The 15,327-nt window shown below is 35.8% G+C and overlaps 2 protein-coding genes across 8 annotated transcripts; both read left to right on the top strand.

The window, feature by feature from the left end:
* The first annotated feature begins 860 nt into the window (after positions 1-860).
* On the top strand, positions 861-4,712 carry LOC104222965 (uncharacterized). 6 transcript variants are annotated; one of them, XR_011405475.1, is made up of 4 exons: positions 868-1,726; positions 2,208-2,328; positions 3,163-3,311; positions 4,144-4,712. XR_011405475.1 is itself a non-coding variant. In XM_009774307.2 (3 exons), exons 1-3 carry the CDS (start codon positions 1,649-1,651, stop codon positions 4,160-4,162), a joined length of 273 nt encoding a protein of 90 aa, XP_009772609.1. In that variant the 5' UTR covers positions 869-1,648; the 3' UTR covers positions 4,163-4,712. The 6 variants fall into 6 exon arrangements, 1 of the variants encoding a protein (XP_009772609.1); XR_710023.2 differs by having other exon boundaries at positions 2,202-2,328; XR_011405473.1 differs by having other exon boundaries at positions 2,153-2,328.
* Positions 4,713-5,460: 748 nt separating this feature from the next.
* LOC104222966 (protein PLASTID TRANSCRIPTIONALLY ACTIVE 14) lies at positions 5,461-15,166 on the top strand. Of its 2 annotated transcripts, none has more exons than XM_009774309.2 (13): positions 5,461-5,653; positions 5,730-5,942; positions 6,680-6,817; positions 7,294-7,419; positions 7,578-7,706; positions 8,872-8,961; positions 9,042-9,192; positions 10,768-10,877; positions 13,097-13,168; positions 13,827-13,932; positions 14,030-14,227; positions 14,597-14,639; positions 14,739-15,166. In XM_009774309.2, exons 1-13 carry the CDS (start codon positions 5,585-5,587, stop codon positions 14,815-14,817), a joined length of 1,524 nt encoding a protein of 507 aa, XP_009772611.1. In that variant the 5' UTR covers positions 5,461-5,584; the 3' UTR covers positions 14,818-15,166. The 2 variants fall into 2 exon arrangements, with proteins under 2 accessions (XP_009772611.1, XP_009772610.1); XM_009774308.2 differs by having other exon boundaries at positions 5,462-5,653; positions 14,027-14,227.
* The last annotated feature ends 161 nt before the right edge of the window (positions 15,167-15,327 follow it).

Genomic DNA, 15,327 nt, shown 5'->3' with positions numbered 1-15,327 from the left:
AAGCTTATTTTGGTGAGAAGTGATTTGCATTTGGTTAATTAAATTAAAAAGCACTTTTGAGCAGCAATTAGTGTTTAATGAAGCTTTTAAAAATTGCTTCTAAGTGTATTTTCTCAAAACTACTTTTTAGAAAAGTTCTTTTTGGGAAGAAACTATTTTTCTGCTTCTCCAAAACTGCTTCTCCTTCTACTCAAAAGTATTTTTTTTCCTTCTAAAAGCTTAGCCATACATTTTAACTTTGAAAAAAAAAATATTGACAAAAATTTTTTTAGCCTGCGGTGCCAATAAATAATTGTCTGAAAATTATTAAATCTGACTAAGCTTTTAATATGTTATAAAAATAACTATAATTTAAATAATATGACTAAAAATGACAAACTTGTGCTATTTCTGATTTAAAAGCTAATCTAATCATTATTAATAGAAACTGCATAAATCTTAGGCCTCAAATTTAAAATTTGGATTTATTTCATACAATTTTCTCAAGTTTTAAGAACTTAAATTCAAAACTTTGATGTGATAATTATCAATTGAACTTGAGTGTTTAATTATTTAAAAAAGATCAAAACTATTAAATTTGGTGTCTAATTACATGGAGTGAGATTAAATGGAGTATAATTATCTTTTGCAAGGTCAAATCGTAGTTGTGCTAATTTAGAGCAAAAGATGTAATTGACACAGTATTTATTTTGTTTAGGCGAGCTAGCATATGATAGGTTCCATAAAATCATAGATTAGTGATTAAGAGATTTCAAAACCGTCACTGGTTCTATTCCCCACCAGCTACAATATTTGTAGCTTTTTTTCTTTTTTTTAACCCCCTGGCGGTAATAAGACCAAAAGTGCTCATTCTTAACAAAATTAATGGGCTAATAACGTTTAGAGGCATCTATTTTAGACCTGCAGGCTACACCATTTAATGGCTGTTCTGCTCAGTATCAGTAATTCAGTATAGTTCCCTCAAGCCCTACAGCCATGAGATCATTTCTAAAACTGCGTTTCCTTTCTTCACAATCCCTTGTCTCGCGTTTCACTCCTAATTCTTTGCCTTTCACATCATCTTCCCAAACAGAACCCACCACAACAAGCACAAATACAACCACTTCTCTGAACCAAGAAGAGCTTACACAAATCAATCTTTTAATTCCACGTTTATGCTCTTCACACCACCTCAAAGAAGCTGCAAATCTCATAACCACAGCTTTTCTCACAAACCCATCTTTAGAATCACTCTCCCTTTCCATTTTCATTCACAGGCTCTCTCTTGAACCTGACCTTACACAACCCATGTACTTCCTCAACCGCCTCAAGTATACCCCAAAGACTCAATCTTTTTTAATACCCATTTGTAAAAAGTTAGTTTCTTTGTATTTTAGAGACAGACAGGCCAAGAAAGCTTTAAAGATTTTCCATTGGGTGTCAAGGCCTGATTTTCCTTGTGTTGTAGATTATGGATTGTGTGCTCTTTTTGTAAATGGGTTTTGCAAGAATGGTATGGTTGTGGAAGGATTGAAGGTTTTGAGGATGATGGTAGTTGGGAATTTGAAGGTTGGGGATGAGGTGAGAATGTGTGTGTATAGAAGTTTGTTGAGGGAGGCTAGGATTAAGGAGGCACAAGAACTGAATGAAGCTTTGAAGTGTGCTGAGAATGGGGATAAGGGAAATGAGGAAGTGGTTGCTTTGTTGGATAGTGTCATCTCAGATTGGATTGAATAGAGAGAATAAGGTAACTAATTTGGCAAAATGATGACTCCATTGGTGGCTAATGCTATTTGGTTTTATACAATATGCTTTGTGCTTGTGCTGCTTTTTTTCTTTAAGAGAAGACTAAAATGAAAATGGTTGTGATTGCACTTCTGAATTATGAGCTTCACTCAAGTTGGTTCTCAAATTGTGTTCTAAGGCTATGCATCCTTGAATATCAGCTAAGTTTGTGCAGATTTACTTCGTTATATAGCGGAAATATCAACTTGTAGTTTAATCAACTAGTGTTTATAGCTTCGATCCATTCTCAGTGGCTCTAACAATGGTCATATAATCAATTTAGTTTGTTCTTGCATAATACTATACATATCTTTGTTATTTCTCCGTGGGATAGTTGTCATACTGATTTGTTCCTCTATTTTGCTCAATTTTGCTTTCTTTTTATCAGAAGTGTAAACTTCCAAAAATGCTTATTAAGATGCAATGTTCTGTACCAGCAATAGCAGACAAAGGTAGAACACAAAATATCTCGTTGTGGAAAATGAAGTGTCAAAGCGGTCAGCTTTATAAGAATGCACTTCTGCGTCTAACAAGCTTAAATGCTTTAATCTTTTTCTTCGGAAGGTACATGTCTGTTTGACTTACCATCAAGCTTGGAATATGTTATAACTTATATACCTTCAGTATCCCGTCCCCACACCACTCTTCTAGTTTTTATTTCTATTGTTAATTAGATGCACTTATAAGTTGCATGTGAGGTTAAAAATAAGTTTGTCTCGCAAGATCCTGTCTCTCTCACATCCATGGATGGTTGGTGGCTGGGGTGTAAGTACTGCTGAATGTTTTAAGCAGCAGCGCAAGACAGAAGAAATATGCTGCAAAAGTCTTCATATTGTCTCTAATTGTTTAAGTTGTAATAACTTATTTAATCATAAGTTTCAAGATAATGAAACGTGGTTTGAAAATTGTGGATAAAGGTGGATAATGGGCAACACATAAAGATGCAGGAAAACACAGAAATATGCATAGCTAGACTGAAAATATTTACAGGAAAACCAGTAGAAGAGTATGCTTCTTATGACTCCTTGCTTGTTGTACAGGAAGGTTGGAACTTGATAGGACTTGCCTTCTTTATATAGCCTTCTCTTAGTTTCCGTGCATCTTTGCGTTCGTAAACAGTTGCGCATTAAGCAAAAGATGGAAAGGACAAGCTTCATTCAACGTAATTCAACCTTTGGACAGAAGCGCATTTCTAATTCAGGGCTTCAGTTCCTGCTGTATTTAGCTTCTTGACCTAACTCCACTGTCATCCAAAAAAAAAAAAAAAAAAAAGATAGACAGGGAGAGAAGGCTTCGTGTTTAATATGGAGAGTGGGTTTAAGGTTGCATATTGTGTTGTTTAAGCTTCTCAGTGTTAAACTGTTAATAACTCTACTATTTCTTATCCCTTTATTCTAGATATCAAGAATGCACCATGACGGTGTTCCAAGAAAAAAGGAAGAGCTTTGACAAATAACTTCCTATACAACATTATCAGCATTTTGTATTACTTAACAGAATGGTTACCATGATCAAGCTCTCTGGAAAAGTTTCATAAAGAAAAGCTGGTAAATGATTTTTTTAAAAGGGAAAAGAGTTACCATTGGCTATGCTGTCTATTTTTTTTCCTGGCAGCTCAATTTGTGGATGCAGAATACTTCATACCTCTTGCTTCTTGTGGGTGATCCATCCCTAATATTTCATTTTATGTTTTGGCCCTCGATGGAGTAGTAGGTAAACAGACAGATCTCATTTTCGTTTCTTAGGCAACTCGATAGTGCATATTTGGGATTCTTCTTCACCTATTGGACTTATTTGCAATATCCAATAACAAGAAACATGAAAAGATAAAAGAAAAGTTATATTAATTACTAATTCCAGTAGGGTTGTAATGGTGAAACTATTCCAGGTGTATTATTCTAGTTCAGTGATAAGAAAGCATCAATCATTTCAAGAAGAGATTTTGTATACTGTCTGGTGCTCCATGTGTTAAAACCTAAGGGGATGACATCGATCACCTCTTTAATACAGAGTGACACAAATTTGTGATATCTTGTTTTGTCTTTGTCTGGGGTTCAAGTAGTGCTGCCGACAATAGAATCTAGGCATCATTAAATCAGCCCTGCTTGGGGACATGAACATCATAACTCAGTCGCTTTTACATTGAAGATCTTCTAGTGTATGCATAGCTGGAGATGAGATCTAATTGGTTGTAATATGAAATAAAAATTGATTCCTATGCATAGTGATGTTGTTGGGCTTTAATTGTTGTCGTATTCTTTGGTTAGATTAGTTGAAAGTTTGAAGATGCTTTTGTTGTAGAACATCTAAATGTTTTTCCTGATATTTGACATGGCTCCCTGGCTTCAGATCTGATGCACTATTATTTTTTTCTTGCAGTATTGATATTCCTCTCTAGCATCTTGGTTCATTGTTGCAATTCATTCTCAATTGTTCCTCTACTTCATCTTTATCTCGAAGCAAAAGACAACCGGCTATTTGTGGATTTTCATTTTGGTGCTGTTAACTTTTCGTTCCAGTACCTTGGAACTGTTGGTGGGATATAGGAGATCATGTAACAAGTGACCAGTGAAATTCCTATTGGGTAATGATCTTGTAGAGCCAGATTGCTCCCTTCATCTTACAATCTTGAACTGTCCATTCATTTTGGAGACTCAGAAATATGTCATGGTTAAGCTTTTGTATATCATACCATGAAAATATGGTTGATATGACCAAGCAGCCGATGGCGGTGGAGATGGTAAAGGTTCTTCAGTCAGGCCACTGCAAATATTATATGAATTCCAGATTGTTTATTCAAAATAGTGGGAGATGGCGCGGAAGTTCATTGCATTTGCCTCATCACAGCTAATGGATGAACCCTGTCCAACATTGATATATTTATTAATGGACTAAGTCTTGGTCCTAAATTAGTTGGAATGATATGTATCAATCCTTTGATTCATTCAGATCTCTCGAGTATTCTGATGATTTATCATAATATTAGGCGGGCGGACTATGCTTTACACAATTACATAAGCAGAGTTTCCAAGTCTGATAAATAACTATCAGAAATAAGTAAATACCTAAAATGTGAACTTTCCTGTCATCCTTAACTAAAAATTTTGATAGTAATTTGAGAGAATATTGCAAGATAATTTCATGTATAAGTGAGTTGTTTATGCTGAGTGTTATAAGTATTAGCATATTTCTATAGTAAATATTCTGCCAACATGATGAAATTACAGAATGGTAAATTATAGGTCTTGATCATGTCTACTTAATTGAATCAATTCATATCAGTTATTAGAGAAATGTTGTGGTAAAACTTTCATGAAAACAATGTGGTAGTTTTTGAAGGACGCGATTGGATTTATATGTTAACCATTTTATGTATGAATGAAGGTGTTCTTGAGTGGGCATTGTTTTGTTACACTGCCACTAAACTGTCATTTTAGGATCACATCAATATATACTACAAGAGGATGTGACTTAGCATCATAGATTGTACTACTTTTGTTTTTCTTTTGCCAAATCTCAAATTTTATAAAATGAAATCAAAACTGAGCACAGTTTTAAAACTCACGTGGTTAATTATTCTTTATCCCAGATGGGACAGGCGACTTTTACCAAGGAATTTATTTATAAAATTTATTTACTCCACGCTAGCATTGAATTTTTAAAAAAAGAAAATAAAACCCCGGAAAAACCCCTTGTGGGTTTGTTATGCTGACAGTAGAGTGGATAACGTTCCAAGAACCTAAAATACATCTATGAAACAATTCTCTTTACTGAAATTCCACTAAAATTTTCAGCTCATTCCCAATACAGCGCTGTAAAAATGGTTTCTTCAACCATTCTAATTCAACAACCAACAAACTTGTTCCACCAGCCAGAGTTTCAGCATCAGGTAACAAATCCAAAACACCCAACAATGTTTTTTTTTCTTTATTTCTGGTTGTTGATTATATATTTGATTGAACCAGTTGTGGAGACAAGGATGTGCTGCACCGTTGCAAAAGCAACCCATTATTATATGTAGTAGTAACAAGGGAAGAAGCAGACCCTTGAGAGTTACTGCAAGTGCTAATGGCGCTGCAACTTCTTCCACTCTAGAGGGTTATGATTCTTCTCCAACTCCTTCTGCATTTCCTCTTTTTACACCCCCTTCTCAACCCCATGATACTCCTGCTTCTCAGGTACCTTTTACTTTCCAAAAGTTTTCTTCTTTTTCATGTTCTTGAAGTTCCTGTTAGTTAATCATCAGGGCCAGCTCAATAGAATTGGGGGCCTAAAAACAAACAATAATAAGATACCTTAAATTTATTTTTATAAAATTTATATACTAATGAGATATAATGACTTACTTGTTGCTCTATAAAGAGAAATAACTAATTCAAGAAAACTGAGTTGAAATTGGAAAGTGAAATCTTCAGAAACAGCAAAAAGAATGAATGTATATAGAGGAGGAAAGACCAAAATTGAAGCGGGGTGAATGCACTAAATAACGAGAGAGAAGAAACCAGACAACCTCAACTAAATTCAAAAAAAGGAAAAAGAAAAAACATTGAAATCTCTTATTAATGATAATTATATAAATTATATATTATATATAACAATAGTAAGCTCATTGTTCAAGTGCTCTTTTCTGCTGTAAGAGTTTCGGCACTGCATACTTTTTCCTATATGCCTTAACATTTTCAGTTAGATGTTCACTCTCACATTTCATGTATAGATATTTCATCTCCGTTATTACATAGTTACTGTAATGGTTAAATTCCCTCTCTTTTCTTTGTCTTTGTCCTTTGATTTTCTTTTGAGAAGCCGTTGAATATATATATTTTTCCTATATGTTCTATTTGGTTATTTCAAATTATCCTTATTTTCTTTTGTTCTTACTGTTGATTATGGTGATATAATATTTCTTCATGAACAGCTGGAACTGGCAGATCCTGATTTCTATAAAATAGGATATGTTAGAAGTTTTCGAGCCTACGGAATTGAATTCAGGGAGGGACCGGATGGGTATGGAGTGTTTGCTTCCAGAGATGTGGAGCCTCTCCGTCGAGCTAGGGTGAGCACTACCTTACACTATGTTTATATGTGGAAAGTTTTCATTCTCCTGAAGGAATATATAGCTTTACCATTGGAAGCAGTGTCGAATTCGGTGATCCATCAATGTTTAGCTGTACCTAACGATGAACTTCATCTACCACCGAAAATTGGACTGAGTGGAAAAAAGGACATGCAAAAATTATAATACCCTTTAATCTACTCTCCCTCCCTTCTTTCTGGGATGAGTATCCTTAGTTTATTTCACTCATTTACTTTAAAACAACGATAAGTTATATAGGGCCAGTGTCTTGGCACTTCTAATTCTTCTCCTGCTGTAGTGTATTCTATCTTCGCCTTTAGTTTTAGACTGTGTCTAATTCACTTGGCATTAGCTTGACTTTTGATTCCTCTTTTGTCATTGATTATCTTCACACCTTTTCGTTATCACTAAAATCTTTACAGGTCAATGAATGAGGAGGTTTGTTTGTCATGCAGGTAATAATGGAAATTCCTCTAGAACTGATGTTAACCATAAGCAAAAAGCTTCCTTGGATGTTTTTTCCAGATATCATACCTGTGGGACATCCAATATTCGACATTATCAATTCAACTAATCCTGAGGTAAAAAGACGCATTTTTTCCTATTAAATCTTTTCTGATGGTTCACATGGGACAATATTTATCAGCATTTTTAGTTGTTTATTCTTTGATTTTGTCATTTTTATTTTGGTATTCCAAGATCTCTTGTTATTTTTTAATAGTTTACCTTTTTATGGCAGACAGATTCGGATCTGAGGTTGGCATGCCTTCTTTTATATGCTTTTGATTGCAAGGACAACTTTTGGCAGCTTTATGGAGACTTCTTACCTAGTGATGATGAATGCACTAGCTTCCTTCTAGCCACCGAGGTTTGAATATGAGTATCATCCAAATTTTGATGCTTATAATTAATGTAATATTTTCAAGAAGATTCTACAGAAATGCTATGCATTCACAAAACTAATCCTCATTTTGTTATGGTGCTGCCGAGGTTCAAGTTGGAGTAACTTGAAATGTGTGAAAAGAAAAAAGCTTTTGTGATATTCACACTGTTATGTGACCTTAGGACATTTTTTTTGATAAGGTAAATTGTATTAATCAAAAGGGAGAGAACTCCCGTATACAGGAAGTATACCAAAAAGTAGAGAATTTACATCAGAACATTATTCTCTACAAAAGACGCCCAATCTTCTATACAAGTAGGGGCTATATGAGTGCACCAAAAAACGATCAAAGATAAAAGACTATTCTTAAGATGTGAAAAAGGAGACTTAATCCCATCAAAAGCTCTCCTATTTCTCTCCCCCCAAACTATCCACACGAGAGCTAACGGGGCGAACTTCCACGCCTTTACGGAAACTGGCCCAGCTATATAACATTTCCTTTACCGTGCTTGGCATCACCCATTGAATACCAAAAAGATTCAGGATTGCCCTCCATAAAGCCGAAGACACAGCGCAATGCAACAAAGGATGATCAACTTCTTCCCCTGAGCTTTTACACATGTAGCACCAACTAAACAAGTGTAATTCCTCTCTTTCGCAGATTTTCAGCAATCAAAATCACTCCTCTCGCCGCTAGCCATGCAAAAAAGCACACCTTCGTGGGTGCCTTAGGAATAAGATGTTCTAATTTGTAAGATAAGTTTCTTCTACTGAGTCTTGTTCTGTTGCATGACCGTTGAACCACTCTTCTGCAACAAAGGTCTAATTCAGAAATACCAATATGTGGTTGAAGCTTCTTCACTTCTGTGCTTTACATTTCCGTAAGTCAGCTGGGCTGGTTTTGGTCAGAAAGATTTGTTGCAAACAGCACAAAAAGTCTAATTCGGAAGAACCATTTTGGTTATCTAACTGAAAAGCAATATCTGGTTGAAGCTTCTTCACTTCTGTGATTTGCATTTTCTATTAGTCAGCTGGGCATGTACTTGGTAGAGTAATTTCTAGAATGTCAATTCCAGAGTTATAAATGAGCACTTGCTGTTTGTGCCTGACACGCACACGCTCTTGCTTCTTAATGGTTTGTGTGATGTAGGAGGACCTTTTGGAGTTGCAAGACGAGAAGCTTGCTTCAACTATGAGAGAACAGCAACAACGGGCACTTGAGTTTTGGGAGAAAAATTGGGTATAGACAATCTTGTTCAATCTCTTTCCTCCAAATTCCTGTCTATTAACACTGTCTTTTGACTTTCTTTATTTGTTTAGCATTCTGCAGTACCCCTCAAAATAAAGCGTCTTGCTCGGGATCCTGAGAGATTTATTTGGGCAATGTGTATAGCACAATCTCGAAGCATCAACTTGCAAATGAGAATTGGTGCACTGGTTCAAGATGCAAATTTGTTGGTACCTTATGCTGGTGAGAAGAGTTGTATTTCTGTCCTTCTCCAAACTCCAATAGTGAAATAGTTGGCTTTAAGTTTGTTTACACAATGCAGCACCCTATTTTGACAGACTGAACTCACTTAGATATTTTTAAGTTAGTCTGAATGACATCATTTATTTATTTTTCGTTTTGATTGGTCTTGGGTGATGCTCATGTGTACTTTTATCTTTACATGAACTGGATCAAAAGAGCAGATATGTAACTGCAATAACAAGTTAAGCAGTGAGAAATATCTTTCATTTTCAGTTTCCTGAAACCATGCAAATGAGAATAGTCTGTACTATGTGAAAGATTTTGTCCAAAATTTTGGAAATAGCAGTCCTCCTTGTGAGCTTTTGCCTCTCTGTCATACCTACTTACCATTACTGGGAAAACAACATTCTTCTTCCACCCTAATGATAATTAATATTTCTTTGATCACATTTTATAAGAAATACATGGTTCATAGTGGGTTTTATGTAGTCTCATGTATAATGTTTATTCTCAAAATTTTAATTATTCAATTTCCGATGTTAGACTGCAGTTAATCAAGTAGTCAACATTGTAAACCATACCAGGCCATATGGGACAGAGAGAGTACTTTACAGGAGGAAAATCTGTTTTCCAAAATTTCCATTTACTATTTTTCTATCAAAGAGAACATGTCCCTCGAAAATAAAATACTATATCAGCTTTTGAATTCCCTCTCTACCCAAAAACTCAGATTCTTCCCTATCCTCCCTTGGTTTCAGCCTTGGTGTGTGTGTTTTTGTCTATCTGTGTGTCTCATACTAGAAGAGGCAAGATGAGACATCTCTAGTACTGGACTTGTTGATTGAAAATCTAGTCCTGGTCAAATGCTCTATCTAAATTCGATTTGAGGACGAGAAATTGTGCTTGCTTTCTTTTCTTTTCCCCCTTCCGTTTTTATGGAAAATTTCTTGAAAATGCGAAGGAACATTGTGAGCTACTGAAGGACACTGATAGCTGGAAGAAAAATGGTGATTATGAGAGGAAAATTGGTGACTAAGATCTATTAACAGTGCCAGTACCTTTGACTTGATATGACGTGAAAGACTTGTTAATGGTATTGCTATTTTTCTTCTCTCTCCATTAATTGCTAAGCAAAGATAAGTAACTGTTATCTCGTTGAGTCTTTGACTTTCTAGCCCTAAAGTTTGATGTTGATTGGCGATGTAGCTGTGCGAACTGCGAATTATGGCTTCTTTTGTAATTCACATATTTTAGAAACTTCCACAAAAAGAAATAGATATAATAAAAGTGTGCTTTAATCTATTAAAGCCAGTCAAATCTGTAGATGTTCAGGAACCTGAAAGGTGTTGAACTAATATTACAGCTTACAACAACAAAAGAACGTCAGCAGGAACTACTACTGTGTCTCAATCCCAATGTGGCTGGTGTTTAAGAGACAACTCAAAAACTAAAAACTTATTAGTCAGGGATTCTTCTTATTTTCAAGGAAGATCTGCTTGCAATTATCTTAGCATTTTAGATCAAACTTTGTTTTGAGAGAAAATCCTTCTAATATTTTACTCATCTCTTCTCCAGATATGATGAATCATTCTTTCCAGCCAAACTGCTTTTTCCATTGGCGCTTCAAGGACCGCATGCTGGAGGTGATGATAAATGCAGGACAAAGAATTAGAAAAGGAGATGAGGTAAATCTTCTTAGCGGTCTAGATCTAGTGAGGGCTTCATTTGAATTGTGATGTGTGTGTATTAGTAGGCGCAGCTTATTGCATAGAGAAAATAACTAGCCTTGTAAATGTTTACCTTGCCTAATCAAAAAAAGTAACTAGCTTTGTCAATGAGTCTACTTATTTTGGATAATTCATTTGGAGAAGATGGTATGTGGGGAGTGGGAGAAAATGCATGACTCACATGCTTATGTTCTGCCCAAAAGGCATTTCTTACATTAAATGGTGCAGAAAATATTTGTACTCCATTTTCTTGCTTATCATAGGTCATAATATATGATATGCAGGGCTATCTTATTTTTAAGGATGCATTTCTTACATCAGAGCCTTGCTTATTCTACGCCCCAAAGGCGTTTCTTACATCACAATCTTGCATATTTAAGGATGGCCTATTTGATGCCACTGACTTCCTTTCCTGTTCAACAGCATGTGAAGCCTCGCCTTTTGCAGCAAGGAAAAAAGAAAAGAAAAAAATGGGAAACTGTATAATTGATCACCGAATTAGGTAGTTTTGCATAGGTCAAGGTGACAGGCACGGGATATAAGTAGCGATGATGCTAAAGCTATATTACGCAGGAAAGATGGGAAACTTGTATAATTGATCACTGAAAGAGGTAGTTTTGCATTGGTGACACGTGACAGGCATGGGATATAAGTAGCAATGATGCTAAAGCGGTATTATGATCTTTGTTACACGTTATGCTTCCTTCTAATGTGACAGCTTGTCAGATTATAAGGTTAAATTCACTGTGCTGCTCTGTTTTTAATGAGAATAGAAGCATTATGAAAATTGTGTCCTCTCTCTTCTACATGCATTAGTTGCTAGTATTTCTTTTGTGAATGATCTTCTTAAATAGCATTCTCGTTTGTCTCCTTCTAGCTTTATTTCTTGGTGTTGCTTTTTAAGATTTTCCATGATGGGGGAACGAATGAGAAAGGAAATTTTAAAATTATTTCTTCTTTGGATGGTGAATTGAAAGGAAAATTGTTAATGAGATTCTTGTTTGTCCTATTTTGACCTTATTTAGTTTTTTGATAATGTGTACTTAATGAAGGATTATCATTTCTAGATAGTTGGTAATGTATTTGTGATGGATGTCACCACCTGAATTATATGCGGCCCTGCTTATCTTTATTACTTGTTAGTTTGGTAGTTAAATAGTATTAAATAACCTTAATCCCATATGTATTAGGAGTAGGACATGTATTTTATATATATATATATATATATAGGGCTCATTGTATCATTGTTAAGACATGTGAATAATAATATTTTCTCCCGTGCTTTCTCACATGGTATCAAAGTCGTAGTGGTGAGACACATCCGGGAACTAGAATACAAAGCAGAAGTCGTCATGCCTCAATTTTCCGGCGACTTTTTCAAAGTTGTTTGCGTTATCTCTCTCCCCGTCAGTGTTGTGCAAAATCCAACACTACCACAAGATCCGTCATCGTCCGGCGACCAAACCCCAGTGAACATCTCCTGCAGAACCCTCCACACGCGCTGTCAGAAGCTAGGGTTCCGGCGAGCGCGTGACAGACGTTCTACGTCTGGATATTGTGTTTTAGTAGGAGGCAATTTGGTGTTTTGGAAGAGCAAGAAACAAAATGTAGTTGCTCGATCTAGTGCAGAAGCAGAATATCGAGCAATGACTATGGCAACATGTGAGCTAATTTGGATCAAACAATTGCTCAAGAAGTTGAAATTTGGTGACATCCCCAGATGGAACTTGTGTGCGATAATCAAGTTGCCCTTCATATTGCATCAAATCCGGTGTTCCATGAGAGGACTAAACATATTGAGATTGATTTTCACTTCATCAGAGAAAAGATACTCTCAGGAGATATTGCTACAAAATTTGTGAAGTCGAATGATCAGCTTGCTGATATTTTCACCAAGTCCCTCACTGGTCCTCGTATTAGTTATATATGTAACAAGCTCGGTACATATGATTTATATGCACCAGCTTGAGGGGGAGTGTTAGTTTGGTAGTTAAATAGTATTAAATAACCTTAATCCCATATGTATTAGGAGTAAGACATGTATTATATATATATATATAGGGCTCATTGTATCATTGTTAAGACATGTGAATAATAATATTTTCTCCCATGCTTTCTCACATTCTATTGCATAACTTGCTAATATGACCTAAAATGGCCTTTATGAATTCTTGCAGATGACTGTTGATTACATGGCTGGACAGAAGAATAATTTTTTCATGCAGAGATATGGTTTTTCATCACCTGTGGTAATGTAGTCTTTCGTAACTCTTCCCGAGAAAAAGTAGCTGTGTTGTGCTTTTTCTGCTGAAAGTATGAAAAATTCCAACTCGAAGCCCCTTGTACTACTGACTTTGTGTAGTGATATTCATCGCCATAATCTGTTTTAGAAGAATGCAACAGTAAATGAATGACAAGAAACCGCTGTAAACGGACAGTTAATATCTACTATCCATAAATATTGGAGATTATGGATAGCTCATTAAGCCCTGACAAGTGAAGATGAAAGTAAAATGAAGATGAGATAAACTAAAAAGTGAAAGAGAAAAGGGTTAGAGTGAAGGAATTCCCCCCCCCCCCCAGTTATTGTCCTTGTCTCCAGCTTCTGAGGTGCGTGTTATAAATGGAGAATAGACTAATTTGGGCATTTAAACATAGAATTTTGAGTAGGCTTGAGTTTTAATTTAATTAGTTTTGCTCGATGACGCTCAAAGAATTTAGATATTTGTACTGAATCAGAGGAAGAAAGAGAAAAGATAGTCATCCGTATTGCATCGTGTAAGAATTACCTTGACAGAGCTTATGATTTAATTAGTTTTCAAGGCCATCTCCATGACATGGAAATGAATTTAGATGTGACTGCTCTTCTTTTTTTTTGACACTGACTATATATCTTTGATATTGCAGAACCCTTGGGATGTCATTCATTTCACTGGAGATGCCAAAATTCATCTAGACACTTTCTTATCGGTCTTTAACATATCTGGCCTCCCTGGAGAATATTACCATAACAGTATGGGTCGTACAGAATCTTTTTTATATACTAGCTCCTCTTATCCAATCTAGCTGTGCAATTAATGTCCAGAATTCTTGTTTAAAACTTGTAGCAGGTAGGCTATCGAATGATGGAGATAGTTTTGTCGATGGAGCAATCATAGCAGCAGCAAGAACGTTGCCTACTTGGTCAGATGGAGATCTCCTTCCAATTCCAAGTTTAGAGAGGAAAGCAGTAAAAGAACTGCAAGAAGAATGCCACCAGATGCTTGCAGAATTCCCCACAACTTCTGACGAAGACCAGAAAATCCTAGGTAAACTTATATTGTGCACTTCTATGGAACGATGCATGTTAAGAAGAAAGATAAGCCCATTTTTTATGCGTCATTGCTGTTTCTACCAAATTTCTGGTAGAATAATTTTGGCTTTGGTGGTCACCTGTATTTTGTAGACAAAAAAATCCGGGTAGTTATGATGATTTGAATGTGGATTTACTTTGATAGATTTGATTTTCATCGATCCAGTACTGACTGACTATTCACATGAACACTAAAATTCTTGGTTTTTGCCATGATTTAACACAGTTGCCGTAATTTCATTGGTTGCCTTTGTAACAGTTATCACTATTCATGTCATAAAGTTGTCCAACATTTTTATTCATTTTCTTGGTTTACTGTGAACAGATTCTATGCCCGACTGCAGGAGAACACTTGAAGCAGCAATAAAGTACGTAATATATCAAATAAGTTGTCATTGCATGCAGAATCATTGTATCTTGCCTCAAAGCAAGCAGAACGAACTTAACATATTGCTCTCATTTGGCAGGTATAGGTTACATAGGAAATTACTGATAGAGAAGGTTATACAGGCATTGGACATTTACCAAGATAGGATTCTGTTCTAGACGCGGATAACAGCAGGATATATGAAGTATCTTTGCCAGAAATCAAGCCATAGCAGACGGCGTTTAAAAATATGCTCCCTTTGCAGCTATCCTGAAGCTTAATCTATCCCAATTGCTTTTGCAGCTCATTGTTAAGAACATTTTGAGGGCTTGGGTTGGGGTCCTTGAAAGCATTTAGTAAGGGTGTATAGGTGGAAAATGCCTTTGCACCACCAGGTCGATACTAGCCGGTAGGCCCTATTTTGGAAGGCAAAGATGGTAAGTGAAGAAAAATGAAAGGTTCTTTGTAGAAATGATGCTGAAAATGAATGATAGCTTTGCTGAATAAATTTGATGTGTTTTATCACAAGAGATTTGCACTTTCATTTATTGAGGGGGAAAAAAACATGAATTACTAGTAGCAATTTTTTCCTGTTGAATGTGGAGTAAGAGCAGGCCAAAAAGACAAAGAAAGTAAAGAGATCATGCTAGTTGGAAATATTTTATCCAAATATGGTACTTGTGACTTAG

This window comes from Nicotiana sylvestris, chromosome 2 (genome assembly GCF_000393655.2).
Source record: "Nicotiana sylvestris chromosome 2, ASM39365v2, whole genome shotgun sequence".
NCBI classification, from domain to species: Eukaryota; Viridiplantae; Streptophyta; class Magnoliopsida; order Solanales; family Solanaceae; genus Nicotiana; species Nicotiana sylvestris.
This window is presented reverse-complemented; position numbering and strand designations above follow the sequence as displayed.